Source organism: Heterodontus francisci, chromosome 30 (genome assembly GCF_036365525.1).
Source record: "Heterodontus francisci isolate sHetFra1 chromosome 30, sHetFra1.hap1, whole genome shotgun sequence".
Lineage (NCBI taxonomy): Eukaryota > Metazoa > Chordata > Chondrichthyes > Heterodontiformes > Heterodontidae > Heterodontus > Heterodontus francisci.
The window spans coordinates 30,179,063-30,199,362 of NC_090400.1; the positions used below are offsets into that span (position 1 = coordinate 30,179,063).

The 20,300-nt window shown below is 42.7% G+C and overlaps 1 protein-coding gene across 6 annotated transcripts in view; it reads right to left on the reverse strand.

Annotated features, from left to right (window-relative positions):
- Positions 1–20,300, reverse strand: part of auts2a (activator of transcription and developmental regulator AUTS2 a) — a 1,290,268-nt gene that overhangs the window by 693,590 nt on the left and 576,378 nt on the right. For all 6 annotated transcript variants that reach the window (XM_068010284.1, XM_068010283.1, XM_068010285.1 and 3 more), the window contains exon 4: positions 6,921–6,956. In XM_068010284.1, the coding sequence (XP_067866385.1) occupies positions 6,921–6,956 (36 nt within the window). The remainder of the gene's footprint in view (positions 1–6,920; positions 6,957–20,300) is intronic.

A 20,300-nucleotide genomic window follows, 5' to 3' on the forward strand; every position in this document is an offset into this window, starting at 1 on the left:
GAAGTGGTACTGAGCCATACATACTGGAAGTTCCCAGGTTCTATCGCTGGCCTGTGATTAAATCCAGAACAGTACCTGTGGCACCACAACTGCCGTTAGGTTGGGCCTGACTGTACTGCCCACCTGACGCTCATAAGGGTAGATTTGCTGACTGATAATCTGAAAGTTCAACCGTAAGGGATTTCCAAGAATGGCCCTTATTTACCTAGGCAAAGCAGGATCTTCAGTATGTGAGGGTCATGATAGGTTCTCAGTAAAGGGGGAGAGTGGAATATTATGTGGTTATCAGTCCTTAAAATGAAAGGGATATTTATGGGAGGGTGTTTCCCTGGGAGTCCTCAACAATGACTCTGGACCCCATGAAGTCTCATGGCATTACATCAAACATGGGCAAGGAAACCTCCTGCTGATTATCACCCTACCGCCCTCCACCTCGGCTGAGGAATCAGTGCTTCTCCATGTCGAACATCAACTGGAAGAAGAACTAAGAGTAGCAAGGGCACAGAATGTACTCTGGCTGGGGGACTTCAATGTCCATCACCAAGAGTGGCTTGGTAGTACCACTACTGACCAAGCTGGCCGTGTCCTAAAGGACATAGCTGCTAGACGGGGTCTGCGGCAGGTGGTGAGGGAATCAACAAGAGGGAAAAATGTACTTGACCTCGTCCTCACCAATCTACCTGTCACAGATGCATCCGTCCATGACAGTATTAGTTGGAGTAACCACGACACAGACGTGTGGAGACAAAGTCTCGTCTTCACATTGAGAATACCCATCATCGTGTTCTGCGGCACTACCACCGTGCTAAATGGGATAGATTTTGAACAGATTTAACAACTCAAAACTGGACATCCATGAGGTGCGGTGGGCCATCAGCAGCAGCAGAATTGTATTCAACCACAATCTGTAACATCATGGCACGGCATATCCCTGACTCTACCATTACCATCAAGCAGGGGGAACCAATCCTGGTTCAATAAAGAGTGCAGGAGGGTATGCCAGGAGCTGCACCAGGCATATCTCAAAATGAGGTGTCAACCCGGTGAAGCTACAACACAGGACTAATGGCATGCCAAATAGCAGAGGTTGCATGCAACAGACAGAGCTAAGCGATTCCACAACCAATGGATCAGATCTATTCTCTGCAGTACTGCCACATCCAGTAATGAATGGTGGTGGACAATTAAACAACTGACAGGAGGAGGAGGTTCCACAAACATTCCCATCCCCAACGATAGGGGAGCCCAGCACATCAGTGCAAAAGACAAGACTGAAGCATTTGCATCCATCTTCAGCCAGAAGTGCCAGTGGATAATCCATCTCGGCCTCCTCCTGAGGTGCTCAGCATCACAGATGCCAGACTTCAGCCAATCCGATTCACTCCACATGATATCAAGAAATGGCTGAAGGCATTGGATACTGCAAAGGCTAGGGGCCCTGACAATATTCCGGCAATAGTACTGAAGACATGTGCCCCAGAACTAGCTGTGCCCCTAGCCAAGCTGTTCCAGTACAGCTACAACATTGGCACTGGCATCAGCGGAGGGGCCAATAACCAGGGGGCATAGTTTTAAGGTAAGGGGCAGGAGGTGCAGAGTGGATTTGAGGAAAAATGTTTTCACCCAGAGGGTGGTTGGAATCTGGAACGCACTGCCTGAAGAGGTGGTAGAGGCAGAAGCATCACAACATTTAAGAAGTATTTGAAAAGCCATAGCATACAAAGCTACGGGCCCAGTGCTGGAAAATGGGATTAGAATAGTTAGGTGCTTGATGGCTGGCACAGACACGATGAGCCGAAGGGCCTGTTTCTGTGCTGTATAACTCTATGACTCTAAGCTCTACAGGTTAATTTACAGGCCTTGTCATTGTCTTGACAGTTTGAATTGTTACTTTAGTTCCATAATCCCTCATTTACAGCTCTTCTCAATCTGAAGAGTCGTAAATATTCAAATTATAGTTGGCTTTCTGGTGAATTATCAGATAATACTTGTTATTTCAGGTCTGTATAAATAAGTATTTGTTATGACAAAACAAAATTTAGAAAGGTGATTTTTTAAAAAAGTGTTAAGAACGTACTGTAAACTAAAATTATATGGCTAAAAATGTTCTTGTCCCTTCAAGAACTCAATCACACATGGAACTACCTCTACGTTCACTCCAGGTGGGCTAAAGGAAGCCCAGTGCAATCCTGCCCAAAAAAGGCAGAAAATCTCATTATGCTTCTCTTTTAAGTGAAGGTATTGTCCATTTTGGTCAATACCACAGAGCTAAAGAATTAGTCAGATGATTGAGTTTGGTGCACAAGTGGCACCAATCCAGTTATTTGGTTCGATCCTGATTCTCCTACCCCACTACCTCCACCGCCTCCACACCCCATTATCCAATCTCATTCTAAACCACCGGCCTTGGTGACCTGGAACTACAACTGTGCAAGCTCACACGTGAAGACTGATAACTTGAGAGAGGTATGTGAAGGCAGCCAGCACCCACGAAACAGAATCCCAGTGTTAGTGACTTTAGGAAAGGAGGAAAGCAAAGGGAAGCAATTTGGGCATGTGCAAGAGGTGAAATGAGCACTTATTATGAAATTGGAATGGTGTTACAGGAGTGTTATGACTGAATTTAAACTTTGATATTCAATGCTTATTTAACTACAGTGCTGAGCTTTAAGTAACTGTGCTTTGGTTAGTACCAGATCGATAAATCAAGGGTAGTGTTAGATTGAACTACAAGTTCAATGGTCTAATGCATCTACCTCCTGCAGTGTATACAATCTTACTTCTTCGTGGTACCCTTCATTTAATTTCAGCTGTCAAAAGGACAGCTCTGCTGTACAGAACATAGAAAAGGTAACCACAAAGCGAAGTGATCCTTCTGCACACCCAGTTGGGAATTAGGTTAAGTGAATTGCAACATTTAAAATTCATTCTTAAATTTCAGTAAGCATTGAAGCCACAAGCTAATGTTGAACCTTTCAGGACAGAACATGTTAATTTAGGCAATTGTACATTCTCAAGTCAACACTGTTCACCTGATGTATGGAGTTTCTGTGAATGGAAAAGAAGCCTTGATTGTGTGAAAATCGTAGTCATTGTGAGGGTGCACTCAAAATCAGAAGTAGCAATCAGAATAGGGAGGGTCTAAAATTCTACTGGGGTACTGCAAACTTCCTTGGTGTTAATATTGGATAGAGAGTGGACACTAGCAATCCACCTTAGAGTCATAGAGAGATACAGCACTGAAACAGGCCTTTCGGCCCACCGAGTCTGTGCCGACCAACAACCACTTATTTATACTAATCCTACATTAACCCCATATTCCCTACCACATCCCCACCATTCTCCTACCACCTACCTACACTAGGGGCAATTTACAATGGCCAATTTACCTATCCACCATGTGGGACCTAAGTTGAGGCCTCTGAGTGGGAAAGGAAGGCCACACAAAGCTCAAGCTCAGTGGATGACTAAAGCTATAGAGATTAAAATGAAACAGAAAAAGGCTTATGATAAATGTAGAGTTCATAATTTAGTCGAGAACCAAGCTGAATACAAAAAGTATAGGGGAGAACTGAAAAAGGAAATGACAGGTAAAAGGTGTCTATGTGAATAAGATTAGTGGGCAGCACAAAAGAGAAACCAAACATCTAGCCATAACAACAGTGGGGCCAATTAGCGACCAAAAAGGAGACCTTTTTGTGGAGGCAGAGGACGTGACTGACATACTAAATGAGTACTTTGCATCACTAAAGAAGAGGATGTTGCTGATGTCACAGTAAAGGAGGTGGCAGTAGAGAAATTGGATAGGATAAAAATAAAGAGGAGGTACTAAACAGATTGACTTTTCTACTTTGAGCACGAGCAATCAGTTCAGTAGGGATGCATCTTCGGTTGCTGAGGGAAGTAAGGGTGAAAATTGTGGATGCTCTGGCTACAATGTTCCAATTGTTCTTACAAATGGGACTGGTGCCAGAGGACTGGAGGATTGCAAATGTTCAACTTCTGTTCAAAAAGAGGAGAGGGATAAACCCGACAAATACAGTCTAGTCAGCCTAGCATGATTGAGATCTTTGATGAAGTAATGGATAGGGCTGATGAGGGTAGTGTGGTTGATATATGTATGGACTTTCAAAAAGCTGTTTGATAAAATACCACATAATAGACCTGTGAGCAAATTTGAAGACCATGGGATTGAAAGGGCAGTGGCTGCACAAATACGAAATTAGCTAAAGGACAGAAAGCAGAAAATAGTGGTAAACTGTTGCTTTCCTGACCCCAGGGATCAGAGTTGAGAACTCTACTCCTTTTGATATATATTAAGGACTTGCATTTCGGTATACAGGGCATCATTTCAAAGTGGGCAGATGATACGAAACTTGGAAATGTAATAAACAATGAGGAGAGGAGCACATCTCAGGAGGAGATAGACTGGTGAAACAGGCAGACACATGGCAGATGAAATTAAGCGCAGTGAAGTGTGAAGTGATTCATTTCGGTAGGAAGAATGAAGAGAGGCAATATAAACTGAATGGTACAATTTTAAAATGGTTGCAGAAAGAGGGAGATTTGGGGGTGTACATACTCAAGTCTGTAAGGACAGCAGGGCAAGTTGAGAGGATTGTTAAAAAGGCATATGGTGCCCTTGGCTTTATAAACAGGCATAGAATACAAAAGTAAGTAACATGCCAAACCTTTATAAAGTGCTGGTTAGGCTCCAGCTGGAGTATCGTGGCCAGTTCTGGACACCACACTTTAGGAAAGATGTTAAGCCCTCAAAGAAGGTGCAGAAGAGATTTACTAGTATGGTACTAGGGATGACAGACTTCAGTTTTGTGGAGATATCAGAGAAATTGCGGTTGTCCTCCTTCGACCAGAAAAGGTCAAAGGGGGATTTGCAGTGTTCAAAGTCTTGAAGGGGTTTGATAAAGTAAATAAGGAGAAACTTTTTTCCAGGGGCAAAAGGGTTGGTAATCAGAGGCCACAGATTTAAGATGATTGGCAAAAGAACCAGAGGAGACATGCAAAAACATAATTTTACGCAGAGTGATGTTAAGATCTGAAATGCACTGCCTGAAAGGGTGGTGGAAGCAGATTAAATAATGCCGGTCAAAACGGAATTGGATAAATACTTGACAAGGAAAAATTTGCTGGACTATGATGAAGGAGCAGGGAAGTGGGGCTGATTGAAAGAGCTATCCAAAGAGCCATCACAGGCATGATGGACTGAATGGCCTCCTCTGTGCTGTATCACTTTATGATTTTATGAACATTCACTTTGAATGACAGAAGGACTCTTTCTTGGACTTACCTTTATGGGTTATGACTATCTAGTTGCATAGATATGGCAATGTCTTCAATATGATAGATTGTAAGAGTCTTCTGATTTTTTTTCTTTTTTCTTGTAATCCATTAATTTCAAAATAGTCAAAATATGCATAAAAGCAAAACTGTAAATAGCACATTTATCATTATGTCAATTATCATTGGGATGAAGCAGATTTTTGGATGAAATTCTGCAATTTATAATGGGATATTAAACCATTTCCTATAGTTTGTAACATAAAACAGCCATCAACAGGCATTCCAAGATTATAGAACAGCACTATCTTCTGTTCCAAAAGCTGTATCTTCTTTGATGCGCACCATACATTTTAAGCTCTCAAATGTATCACTCCAGGTAACAAAGTTATTATTAAGCAACATTAGTTATATGGAGCTAATAACTCCACTAAATCATTTATTACAGCAAGAGACTGGCAAGTGTTCCAAAACAGTGTGTGGCTGTCAGAACAACAGTGATAACGACCATTGCTATTCTGTTCATTACTTTCAGTACAAATGGATTCCAGTGTTAATATAATGGCTCTTCCATTAACTTTATATGTTTATAATGATCTTTGGAGGTATAGTAGCCCCTTACCATTACATGCTCTAATATGCCATGACCTTAAATGTACCACAAATTGTCTACTGTTCTCTATTAGAGAAACGTTCAATATAACATACTTTTTTGCATAGCTCCCTGAGAGTGTCTTACAAGGGTTCACTGCATTTGTCTCATTTCGAGCATATTCTCAAGACTCCTTCCTTTGTGCTAAAATTTCCACGCTTCAACCATATAACAATGAAGAGTCCACACTTGCAAAACAAAGGTGTACATCTCCAGCAGACATTTGAGAAGCTGCAAGCAGAATCAGAAGTGCTGGCATCCTTCAATATTGCAATAGCATCTTTACATCTGAAATATCACAATTTCCATAACACATTTGGCACAAAATTGTGTCAATGGCCAGTTGGCTAATTATGAAGTGTGGCCTCTTTTGCAAATTATTTATGGTCTTACTTCATAACTGTAATTATCAAGCATACACAGAAGGCTCCTTCTGATACATCTTCTCTGATTCACACCCCTGTCAAACAAGGCTGCAGGCCAGTAGACTTGGTGTGCAAAATTTACTCCTTAATACCTCTATAGCCCTTTTAATCAACTCAGCACTGTCAGCTTTCTAAACTATGTCAGTAGCATATGTTTCTTCTAAAAAATGTCTGCTGAATAACAAATAGTCTGAATAACAAGAACAGACTTGGAGATCCAGTGCAATATACTCTGCACGTTAATGAGATTTCATTCCAGAAATGACATTGACAGTTTCAATGTTGTTTGCCACTGGCTTCCCAATGGGGAGCAGCAAGTTAATACAATGACAATATAATTGCAATTCCTTCCTCATTAGGCAATAGAAGCCTTGCATCCTTGCATGACCCTCAACTTACCAATGCAGCGGCATTAAATTTACTGTAGTAGTCCCCAAGGACTGCTATAATTCTTTCACTTGTACCTGTTTTAATACCGAGCAACTGAAATGTATAATGGCTTAAAAACTAAAAATGTATGATTGCAAATTTGCATGTATACTCACAAAATAACCAGTTCCCAAACTGGAATGAGCAGAGCTCTGCAAGAGAATACAAGAGAAGAAAGGGAAATTAGTGATCATATTCCACATTATTTTATCGTCATGAGTTCATTAGCAACTCTCGTGAGCTTTCATCATGGTGTTTCAGCATTTGGGGGTGGGGGTGGGGGATGAACCTTGTCAGCTGCTTTGCAACAAGCTTGTACGGTCTCATTTTCTTCTCACATCTCTCATCAGGGTTGAGAGGTAACACTCTATTTACAGATTTGCACATCTCTGCTGCTGCTGTAATTGCCAATTTATATGACAGGCAGATGGGTAATGATGGCATCTGTACATTGTACAAAGATTCAACAGACTACAATCAGGTGACCTCTGTGGCTCTTGACGTTCAGTGGCATGGTCTTCAGTTAGTGATCCAAGGCTATTGTGTTCTGTCACCGTGACTATGTATAAGAAGCCGATCTTCAAAAGGGACCAAAGAATCTCAATGTCTCTTTAGAAGAAGACACAGAGGGTCAATGTATTCACGCAAAGTATTTCTACTATGCCAAACAAAATTAAGATGATTTTCAATAATATTAACAGGGTGTTCGAAAAGTAACACTTTAGACACTTAAGGAACATGGCAGCATTTATTTAAACCAAAATCAGATCTAAATTTAGTGAAGCAAACAATGGACACCTGGATTCTTGCATAAGAGCATAAATGTGTCACATAGAATAAGGAACAGCAATACAACATTCAGCTCCTCAAGCCTGATCCAAAATTCAATTAAATCATGGCTGATCGATATTTTAACTCCATCTACCTGACTTGGTTCCGTAACCCTCAACACCCTTGCCTAACAAAAATCTATAAATTTTTGTTTTGAAATTTTCAAAAGTCTCAACAACCTTTTTGGGGTAGAGAGTTCCAGATTGCGACTAACCTTTGTGTGGAGATGTGCTTCCTGAAACCGCCATAGAATGGCCTAGTTCTAATTTTAACATTATACCTCTGGACCCCACACCCCCCCCCCCCCCCCCCCCCCCCCACTGAAGGAAATGTTTCTCTCTGTCCTTTCAACTCCTTCAATCATCTTAAGCACTCGATTGTATCACCCCGTAATCTTCCATACTCGAAGGAATACAAGTCCACCCTAAGCATAATTTAACACTTTTAGCCCTCGTATCATTCTGGTAAATCTGCACTCCGCTCCCTCCAAGACCTTCCTGAGGTGTGGCGCCCAAAACTGAACATACTGCTCCAGGTGTAGTCTAACCAGAGCTTAATACAACTGTAGCATAACTTCTACTCTTTTGTATTCCAGATCCCTTGACATGAACCATTTTAATTATTTTTTGCTACCTGTCCATTACTTTTAATGATTTCTGTACATGGGCCCCTAAATCTCTCAGCTAGTTCTACAGTTCCTACCCTCTCACCATTTAGAAAATACTTTGATCTACTTCTATTAGGTCCAAAGTGGATGAACTCGCACTTCCCCACATTGAACTCCATCTGCCTAGTCACTTAATCTGTCAATGTCCTATTGTAACTTTCTGCTTCTATCTACACTACTTACTGTGCCAATTAGGCTGAAGTTTATAGAAGTTGATGGAATTAATGTTTGCAAAGTGGAATCCAGGATGCCCTATTAATAATGCAATTTAGCAAGAAATTACCTCATATCTATTTTTCAGGTAATTAATTTAGATGGCCAACAGTCTGACCTACTCAATAGATGGAAATACCTTATTTATGAAAATAGATTTCATCTGATGTAGCGTAATGAGGGTAGAAGAGACAAGTTCATAACCCGAGTTATTGTAGTTGGCTGAATTCAGAAAAATCTGTAAAATATTAACATCCTGCGATGGTACTAAATGAAATATGTAGCAGTGATCTAAATACACACTGGAATCATTTGATTATCAAAAGGATTCAAGTGAGGGGGATAAAGCTTATATTTTAAAATGTGTGTAAAGCTATTAAATATGACTCAGGCAATAAAATTACTAAAAGCGGATGCGGCAGACACTACAATTCAATTTTCTTTGGCAAGTGGAGGTGGTGAACGTCTGTCAATATCTTATACTGTCCAGGTGACATTTAAAAGCTGCATAAATAATTTACCAGCGATCCCCCTTTTTACCAAGAATCCATATAAACAAAAAATAAGACTAAATATTAATTGTGATGCAAACTCCATTGAATATTTAAACTATGAAAGTAACAATAGGATGCAGTTTCAAAATAATTAATTAAGGTTTTTTTTAAAGTTACTATTGGATCTCCCATGGAATTTCTTCCAGCAAGGAATTACTGAACTAATTCCATGAAATGCAGCGCAACCTGTCATCCCATCCACCACCAGGAATCCACTTTCCAGACCCTAAAATTCCCAGTTAAGCATTAGCTTAGTTCAGTCAGTAGCACTCATGTCCAAGCTAGAAGGTTGTGTGTTCAAGCTCCACACAGGAGCTGAGCAGGTAATCTAGGCTAACAATTGGGTCGAATACTAAGGGTGTGCTGCACTGTCAGAAGTGCATCTTTCTGATGAGACAAACCATTCTATAAAGAGGCAAAGGGAGTTCTCTTAGTTTCCTGGCTAACACTCCTCCTTAATCAGCACTGCTAAATTCAAATTAACTTGTTATTTACCACATTTGTTGTTTTTGAACTCTTTTGGTGAATATATTGACTGGCACACATTGAATACACAACCAAATACTTTACTGAACCTGAAGTTCTTTGGGCCTTCCTGAGGATGTGAGAAGTTGCTACACAAATGCAACTTCCCTCTTCTTTCTACTATCAAATAATTATTTCTTTGGTCTACCTCCTATGCTTAATTTGCAATATTTGGTAATGAAAATACCTCTCATATTTAATTATTCTCCATTCCCTCAAAACCTTCCTCCCTTTTGTCACTGATTACAGTATCATAAAAGTATCCAACTCCGCCACCCCCCCCCCCCCCCCCCCCACCACACCTTTCTTTCTAAAGTGATTTGTATTTCTCACCCACTGTCAAAACTCCAACAACAAGCATCTGAATCAGAGTTCATTCATGTTTGGGCTTATTGACTATGATTCTGGGCACAACGTCCACAGTCAAATTCAAAGCACATCATAGACATCTTCTCTGATTCCTTTTATTTCTGACATTCTTTCCACCGTTTACACCCATCTGTTTGTATATTTAAGCCCATCATTTGTAAATTTATGCCTAGTTTCCAAGAGATCCAGGTCATTATTATATCCCAGAAATCCAGTTGAAGGATAGAACTGGAGCCAATCTTTACACACTTTTATATTTATTTACAGAGTTACACATTACAAGCATACACATCCTAATCCAACTACAGTTTCATTCTGTCTCTATAGGGATTCAAGTGAATCACCAGTTAATGCCCACCAGCTGCATACAATTAAACACAATTAATATACAATTAACAATTGTGGTGCATTCTAGATACTGTAGCTCCACAGGAGCAAGGTGAAAATTACAATTCCTATGATACAAAGCTCTTCCATATGCCTCAAATTTGTTCACAGGGGATAAAACTTCCCAGCCTAGCTGACTGTCAAGTACCACCAATTGTCATGGTACAATCTGAATATTGCAGTCACACGGGAGTCAGCTGAAAACTGTAACTCTTACGCTGTCTCTCTCTCTCTCTCTCACAAAGCTAAGGTTGAATTCAAAGTGCCCAAAGCTAAAATTCAATTTCCAATTCAAGCCCAAGACTCCAAATGCAAGTATGGAATTAAGTGGAGGATACTTCTGTTCACAATAAGTAGTCAATTCTATGGATAAGTTTTTTTTCAGAATTGTGTAATTTTTTTTAGTTAAGGTATATTTATCACTACACTTTGAGCTTGCTGAAAGAAAAGAGGCAGCTAAAGGTAGTCTGCTGATTGGTTGGTTTTGTGGTGGTTGCTGGTAGTGAATGGTAACTTTGGAGAAACAAATTGAAGGACCTGAATGTGCAATATTTTACTTGTTACTCACCCCTCATCACTTCCTTTGATTCTTTCTCATTTAGTCAACCAAAAACCAGGATTAATAACTTAACAGATAAGTAGTCAACTGAACCACTCACAAATTTTTGTCCTACAAACATGACATATTTGGGGATGACACTTTCAATGTGATGCTACAGATGTGTACCAGATACATGATTTCTAAGATATACTAGATCTCCCATGGCATTGTATGCAATCAGTCAGAGGATATGTTTTCTCTTTTGCCTTTTGTGTTTCTGCGGTTCTCCTTTTCTGGTTCTTCATCTCAATTTTCTCTCCTGCATCACTCGCTCCCATTCTCACATACAAACTTCCTCTCATCTTTTCTCATCTCTCTATTGCATTCTTTCTTTCTTCTGTCTCTTGCTGTGAGGTGGTGCATGACAGGGTGTGACATGGGGAAGGGAGCCATCAAGGGCCACATGTTGCATTTAACATGCTGTAGATGTAGGTGTAGGCACCAATCAAGGAAGGGATATGCCCTCTGCCACAGAAGGTATGCTGCAGATCATTTTCAGGCTATCAGATGGGGTACGTATGAAAGCAATGTTTTACTTAAACAGGACATTGGATGGCCACCCAAGAGAAGTAGACTTGCAGGGCTAAGGGCATCAAGCTAGGGAGTGGGACTGCTTGCATAGCTTTGTGAAGAGCTGACATGGACTTGATGGTCTGAATGGAAGAGTGCCATAAATGACTCTACGACTCTCTGGCCAGGATTTTCTGAGGCTCTCTGAGGCGGGGTCAGAGGCAGGGAGGCATGGAGTATCATGATGGGTGGCGGGGGCGCCTCTCCATTGCCTAGCGATCCTCCTGGGGGTGGGATAGGCCGACGACAGCCTTCCCGCCTAGAGGCCAATTGAGGCCTTTAAGTGGCCTGTTAACGGCCAATTAAGGGCCTCTTCCCGCGCCGCTTGGCCGCAGAGAGGATGCCTTGTAAAATGAAGCATCCTCCCTCCGCGCTTGGAGGGAGGGTCCCTCCTTCGTGGGTCATATGTGGCCCACGGAGGATCCCAACCAGGGACAAGTTTACCCCCCGGGACCACCCCCCCTTCCCCGGACAGCCACACCACCACCTCCCCCTCTCCAGGGCCTCCTGCACTGGACCTGGCGACCCCACCTCACCTGCCTCTGTTCCGGGGTTTCAACACTGGATCTGGGTCCGAAGCCTGTACAGTACCTGCAGTGGCCACCGGCAGCTCTTGGAGGCAGGATGCCCGTCCCTTTAAAGACTTTAAAGGGATAGGGATCCTGCCTCCTGAAACTTGGATTTTAAAAATACCTGAGGATCGCTCCGGCAGGGCACGAAAAGGCAGAGGCGGGAATCCCCCCGCCTTTTCGGCCCGGCGCCGGGAGCCCCACCTCCAGCCCTATGATTCTATGATCAGTCATTGAACCCACCAGGATCCTGATCCCCATTAAATGCTGCTGACTCCATCATGGACCTCTGAACGCCCAGAGTCTCCTACACCCTCTGCTCAGTTAGACTCCAACTCCCTACTTGTCTCTGCATCCCACTGGAACCCTAAACTCTCACCAGCCACTGCACTCTCTACCCCAGGAATTGTCCCTCATCCACCAGATGCTGCACCTATTCTCCCGGATGAGCCCCAAGCTGTCATGGGCCCATGCCCACATCAGATGCCTTACCCCTCCTGTGAATCCCAACATACCAATTTGGACCCCTGCCACTCAAAATCCCCATTCGCCCAAGCCCCTCCTACCATCCAGGACCCTTGTATCTTCCTGGCCCAAACCAATTCTGCTGTAAGCAGAACCAGCTTTATATCTCTTTAGACCTTAACAGCTTAAACCTAATCCACAGTCATAACACTCCAGCCTGATGAAAATAAGGCAATGTAACCTTTTTATAAATAGTAATATGGAACTGTCAGAAAAGAAAATATGGACACACAAGTAATACCATAATCCTGTTCCCAGTTCGACAGCAAGGGAAATTAAGAATGGAACAGCTTTCCTATTTTACCAACAACTGATGGATGGAAACCAGGATCAATTCAATCTCTAACTGAAAATTTCCCTGGCAAGTGAAGCTAATCTGAAGTGTTGATGTGCATCCCAAATACAAATAATTATTAACAATAAGAAGTCCTTAATGGGTTTAAAGGTGAAACTACGTGCACTAATCTTCCAAATACCTCATCTCCCTTAAATCAAAGAAATACAGGAGCTTTGTAATTTATAGAGCAAATAATGAATTGCATGAAGCACTCAGGGCAACACGAGACAATAAGCTGTGGGGGGGGGGGGGGGGGGGAGAAACTAATTGCAGCCAATGAATAAATGCGATTGGCTCCAAGATGGCTGTGAGGTTAATTCAGGAGCCAAAGCTAAGGGTTGCTTGGCTTCTACCGTGGTTTTTTTGGCCTACGATGGATACTTTCCAAATGGCAAAACCTTAGTAATATGGAATAAGAGCTGCTCAATCTAGCCAACTAAGATCAACTAATTCACAGTGTAAAATTATTGACTCAAAATGAACTCAGAAATAATGTTGCTTTTTTCAAAGACATTATTTAAACATCCAATTTGGTAAACCCATCTGTGACACCATGTAAACAGCAATCTTGAGTTATTCCATAATTGGCTTTTAAAGAGACTGCACATTTTCAGTCAGTGGGAAGTATGATGTGCTGATGTGACGTGACACCATGGTATTAATGTCTATGTTATGCACCTGTAGAGAAATGTAACAAGGTGGAAGAAGCAGAATTTCTCCACATACTGTCTACTTCACCTGTGTCCAAGTCATGCTTCAGTTACCGTATAGCTCAGCACACTGTAAATCCATAACAGAGCAGCACAAGTTCATAAAACAGACTGCAATGCCATTATCATGGGTTTATAAGGTACACTTTACAGAAACGCAGGTCTGTGTTTATATGCCACTAACCCTGACTTCACTCCAGTATTTAACAGCTTCAGTTATACTGTGCCCTTAGAATGAATCCACATTTGAAATACTCCCAATAATGACATTAGACTCATTGATTTATTTATTTTTTTTAATTTTGAGATACAGCACTGAAACAGGCCCTTCGGCCCACTGAGTCTGTGCCGCCCAACAACCAGCCATTTATACTAATCCTACATTAATCCCATATTTCCTACCACATCCCCACCTTCCCTCAATTCCCCTACCACCTACCTATACTAGGGGCAATTTACAATGGCCAATTTACCTATCAACCTGCAAGTCTTTGGCTGTGGGAGGAAACCGGAGCACCTGGCGAAAACCCACGCGGTCACAGGGAGAACTTGCAAACTCCGCACAGGCAGTACCCAGAATTGAACCCAGGTCGCTGGAGCTGTGAGGCTGCGGTGCTAACCACTGCGCCACTGTGCCGCCCCAACAGCATTGTGAGAGCGTTTAATCTCCAGTCACTCCACAGTATATTGGTTTCAGATGGGCAGTCAGTTGTGCAACATTAAAAAAAATACAACTTTCTTCCTTGTTTTCTTTTCCAGCATCCTTTACTGTCCTCATTTTTTCATTCATTCACAGGATATGGGTGTCACTGGTAAGCATAAAGGCCAGCATTTATTGCCCATCCCGATATAACTGAATGGCTTGTTAGACCACTTCAGAGGGAAGTTAAGAGTTAACCTCATTACTGTCGGCCTGGAGTCACATATGGGCCAGACCAGGATCGTAGGTTTCCCTGAAAGGACATTAGTGAACCAGATGGGTTTTTACAACAATTTGGTAGTTTCATGGTCACCATTACTGATGGTTGTTTCTTTTATTCCACCTTTTTTTTAAAACTAGGGCAGTGGTTTAAACTGGAACCAGGAAACTATAAACTACGGTATGAAATTTATGGCTTAACTATTAAACTAATTAATAAAATTTCAGTCTGGGTATGTATAACAGTAAGGGAATTAGCATTAAGAGTATTAGCACAGATCAGGTCTAGAGGCATCAATTAAAGTTAATAGTTTATACAAGATATTAGCTAGATTCTAAAAGAGGGAATAGAGATTTGTTTTTCTTAGATCATGAATGGGCAGCTGAGACCTGTTGCTTATAATTCCTGTGCCATGTGGGAACCTCAGGTTGCTTTATGGGTCTTGGGGGAACCACGTGCGTAGGAAGTGTCTGCAGCTGCTTGAGCTTGAGCTCAGGATTTCCGAGCTTGAGGGCAGCTGGAGTCACTGTGGAGCATCAGGGAGCATGACAGTTTCCTGGACCGTACATTCCAGGAACTGAGAGTTCAGGATAGTAGATGGGTGGCAGGAGGTGCAAGTGCCTTTGGGGTGTATGCCACTCTCAAACCGTACTCAACTGTGGAGACTGCTAGAAGTGACGAAACCTTGAAGGAGTGCCATCCAGACCATGGCACCAACAGGCAAGGGACTGCAAAGGAGGGAACAGCAAAGAGTAGAAATGCAGTCGTTATAGGAGATACCATAGTTGGGGGACAGACAAGCATTTCTCTAACATCATCGTGAGTCCTGCATAGTGTGTTGTCTCCCTGGTGCCAGGGTAAAGGACATCACAGAGAGGGTGCAGAATATTCTGCAGGGGGAAGGAAGTGAGCCAGAAATCGTGGTACACGCTAGGACCAATAACATAAGCGAGCAGGTATTGAGGTCCAATGGTCAGATTTTCAGGAGTGAGGGAGGAAGTTAAAAAGTAAGACCTTGAAGGTAGTAATTCCCAGATTACTTCCAGTGACGTGCTAGCAAGACTAGAAATAGGAAGATTGGGAGGATAAATGCATGGTTTGAGGCACAGTGCAGGAGGGAGGGCTTTAGATTCTTGGCGCATTGGGGCCAGTTCTGGGCAGGAGGCACCTATTCAAAAGGGACAGGCTGCACCTCAACAGGACTGGGACCAATGCTCTTGCAGGGAGGTTCACTAGTGTGGTTAGGGAGGGTTTAAACTAAATTGGCAGGGGGATGGACACCATCATACAGAAGTAGAGAAGAGGAATAAGGTGCAATCAGGAATGAGAGTTTTGGACAGTACTAGAGAAGGAAGAAGTATCATTTTTGATAAAGGCAGACGAAGGACAACAAGGAATACAAAGACAAGTTTACAATGCATGTATGTAAACGCACAAAGTGTGGTGAATAAGGTTGGTGAGCTACAGGCACAAATAGCTGTATAGGAAACATGGCTTAAAAATGTGAGGAGTGGGTGCTTAATATTCAAGTATACAAAGTGTTCAGAAAAGATATGGAAGGAAGCAAAAAATGGGGTGGGGGGTGAGGGAAGAGGTGGCAGTACTGATTAGGGAAGACACTGTAGTGTTGGAAAGAGAGGATGTCTTTGGGCAGGGTGGGTGGCGGTGGTTGGTGGTGGGCAAGGATAGAATCCATTTGGTTAGGGTTGAGATGCAAAAAGGGTATTATCACATTACTGGGGGTATTCCATAGTTCCATTCCTCCAAATAGTGAGACAGAGATAGAGGAGCAAATCTGCAGGGATGTGCAAGAACTACAATGGTGATATTGGTTGGGATAATGTTAGAATAAAGGGTAAGGAAGGGATGGAATTTCTAAAATGTATTCAGGAGAACTTCCTTGACTAGTATGTTCTCGGTCCAACTAGGAAGGGAGCATTGCTCGATCTGGTGCTGGGGCATAAGGTGGGCCAAGTGGACCAAGTGTCTGTGGGGGAACAGATGGCTAAGAGTGACCATTGTATCATAAGCTTTAGATGAGCAATGGAGAAGGGCAAGGAACAATCTAAGGTAGAACTTCTAAATTGGAAGAGGGTTAACTTCAATGGGATGAGAAGGTGTTCCATCAAATGGAACCAAAGATTGACAGGTAGAACTATAACAGAACAATAGATGTTCTTTAAGCAGATGTTTCAGGTACAGGCTAAGTGCATTCCAACAAGGACAAAAGGGAAGGGAACCAAAGCCAGAACTCAACGGATGATGAGGGAGTTAGAGAATAAGATGAAACATGAACAGAGGGCTTCCAATGCATGACAGGTGAATTCTTCAAGCACAAATCATGCCAAATACAATAAGTTGAGAGGGAAAGTGAAGAGGAAAATAAGACTGGTAAAGGGTGAATATGAGAATAGAATGGCAGTTAACATAAAAGGGAACCCAAAAATCTTCTGCCAGTACGTAAGTAGTAAGCAGGTATTATGAGGTGGGGTGAGGTCTATTAGGGACTAAGAGGGTGATATGTGCTGAGAGGCACAAGGTAAGACTAGAATACTTCATAAGTACTTTGTATCAGTGTTTACTAAGGAACAGGATGCTGACAAACTACTGGCAGAAGTGGAGATGATCGAGGGAGTGGATGGGGTGGTAATTAATAGGAAGGATGTAATGGAAAGGCTGGCTATACTTAAAGTGGATATGTCCCCTGGTCCAGATGGCTTGCATCCCAGGTTGCTAAAGGAAGTGGGAGTGGAGATCGTGGAAGGATCGTCATAATCTCCTAATTTACCCTAGATCCAGGGTAAGTGCCAGAGGATTGCAGAGTGACAAATATGGCACCTTTATTCAAGAAAGTATGTAAAGACATTGCTCGTAACCAGGACGGTTTTAGGGCTCTCCGCTTCTTCTTTGAACAAAGGCCCAACCAGTCCCCATCCACTGCCACCCTCCTCCGCCTGGCTGAACTTGTTCTCACATTGAACAACTTCTCCTTCAACTCCACTCACTTCCTTCAAGTAAAAGGTGTTGCTATGCATACCCACATGGGTCCTAGTTATGCCTGTCATTTTGTGGGATATGTGGAACATTCCTTGTTCCAGTCCTACTCAGGCCCCCTCCCCCAACTCTTTTTCCGGTACATTGATGACTGTATTGGTGCCATTTCCTGCTCCTGCCCCGAACTGGAAAACTTTATCAACTTCACTTCTAATTTCCACCCTTCTCTCACCTTTACATGGTCCATCTCCGACACTTCCCTTCCCTTCCTCGACTTCTCTGTCTCCATCTCTGGGGATAGGCTGTCTACTAATATCCATTATAAGCCCACCAACTCCCACAGCTACCTCGACTACATTTCTTCACACCCTGGCCTCCTGTAAGGACTCCATTCCATTCTCCCAGTTTCTCCATCCCGACGCATCTGCTCTGATGATGCTACCTTCCACGACAGTGCTTCTGATATGTCTTCCTTTTTCCTCAACCGAGGATTCCCCCCCACTATGGTTGACAGGGCCCTCAACCGTGTCTGGCCCATTTCCCGCACCTCTACCCTCACCCCTTCCCCTCCCTCCTAGAACCGCGACAGGGTTCCCCTTGTCCTCACTTTCCACCCCATCAGCCTCCATATCCAAAGGATTGTCCTCCGCCATTTCCGTCACCTCCAGCATGATGCCACTACCAAACGCATCTTCCCCTCCCTTCTGCTGTCAGCATTCCGAAGGTATCATTCCCTCCGCGACACCCTGGTCCACTCCTCCATTACCCCCACCACCTCGTTCCCTTCCCACAGCATCTTCCCCTGCAATCGCAGGAGGTGTAGTATCTGCCCATTTACCTCCTCTCTCCTCACTATCCTAGGCCCCAAACACTCCTTTCAGGTGAAGCAGCGATTTACTTGTACTTCTTTCAATGTAGTATACTGTATTCACTGCTCACAATGTGGTCTCCTCTACATTGGGGAGACCAAACGTAGACTGGGTGACCGCTTTGCAGAACACCTCCACTCAGTCTGAAAGCATGACCCCGAGCTTCCGGTTGCTGGTCATTTCAACACTCCCCCCAGCTCTCATGCTCACATCTCTGTCCTGGGATTGCTGCAGTGTTCCAGTGAACATCAACGCAAGCTCGAGGAACAGCATCTCATGTATCGATTAGGCACACTACAGCCTGCCGGACTGAACATTGAGTTCAATAATTTCAGAGCATGACAGGCCCCCCATTTTATTTTAATTTTTATTCATTTTTTCTTTTTTTAAAATTTTTTTTGTGTTTATTTTATTTTAACTTAGTTTGTTCAGTTTGCCTACCCACATTTTTTTTCATGTTTGTGCTTGTGGCTGTTCAGTTTTCAGTCCATTAACACCCTATCTGTAGAAAAATGCATTTTCTTTCAACACACCATTAACATATTGTTTGCCTTTGCTCCATGACCTTCTGGTCGGTTATTCTCTGTGACCTTGTCCTGTCTACACCTTCTCCTTTGTTATCTCTTGCCCCACCCCCACTTAACTTGCTTAAAACTTTTCACATTTCTAATATCTGCTAGTTCTGAAGAAGGGTCACTGACCTGAAATGTTAACTCTGCTTCTCTCTCCACAGATGCTGCCAGACCGGCTGAGTATTTCCAGCATGTTTTTATTTCAGATTTCCAGCATCCGCAGTATTTGCTTTTATGCTAGTAACTACAGGTTGGGCAGTTTAACATCAGTGGCAGGTAAGGTTTTAGAAACAAGAAACAGGAAAAATAAATCAACAGAGGTTGATTCAAACCAGGAGAGGTTTGAATTAATTAAGGAGACCCAGTACAGGGTTGTAAAAGGCAGATTGTGCTTGACTAATCTAATTAAATTTTTTGATGAAGTAACAGAGAAGGTCGATGAATGGGAAGCATTGGATGTTGTCGATATAAATTTTAAGAAAGTGTTTGACAAAGTACCATGTAAAAGGTTGGTCAACAAAATTGAGGCTCATTGAATAGAAAGGCCAGGGTCAGCTTGGATAATAAAAAAAATTGGCTTAAGGACAGAAAACAGTGACTCGTGTGTCATGCAGGCCCCCACCTGCCAAGAATGAGGCATATTAATTTCTCCACGTGAACATTGATTTTAAACTGTTACTGGAGGAAAGAAAGAACTTGCTTTTAAAAAAAACCCACCAGACCTTTGACTGAAAATACATTTGCATATTTTCAGACAGTGCTTAAAAGGGACAAAAGACCATTCCCTGACAAATTCAATCCACAATGGACTTCCAGATTACCAGATGTTGAAGGTGGAGGAACTAGCATTCCAGGTTGACGGCTAAGATGGCCGAATGCACAAACGGACGTGGTCCCGCCAGCTAGTCAAATGACCAACCTCTTGGCTCACCTGAGTTTTTTTGTAATTTTAACTTGCCACATTGTTTTCAATTGGGAGAAAGCTGTTTGCTCCTGGACTGAAAAGACCTCGTGGCTGGCTCACCACAGCCTCTCCTGTCTGCTCCCATCTCTTTCTCACGGAACTCCAAGACCCATTGAAGACACATGAACCCCAAGAGACAAAGCTTTCCTTCAGTGAACAAGTTTAAGAAGAATACTAGGCCCCAAAGAAAAGCAAGATCGACCTACAAGCAAGGACTACAGTGAGCTCAAAGCACAGTAACAAAACACCCTCTTCAGATATTGCCTCAAACCTTTCCACTTTATTTTTCTTCTGCTTTTTTTTTGTCTCTATCTACATG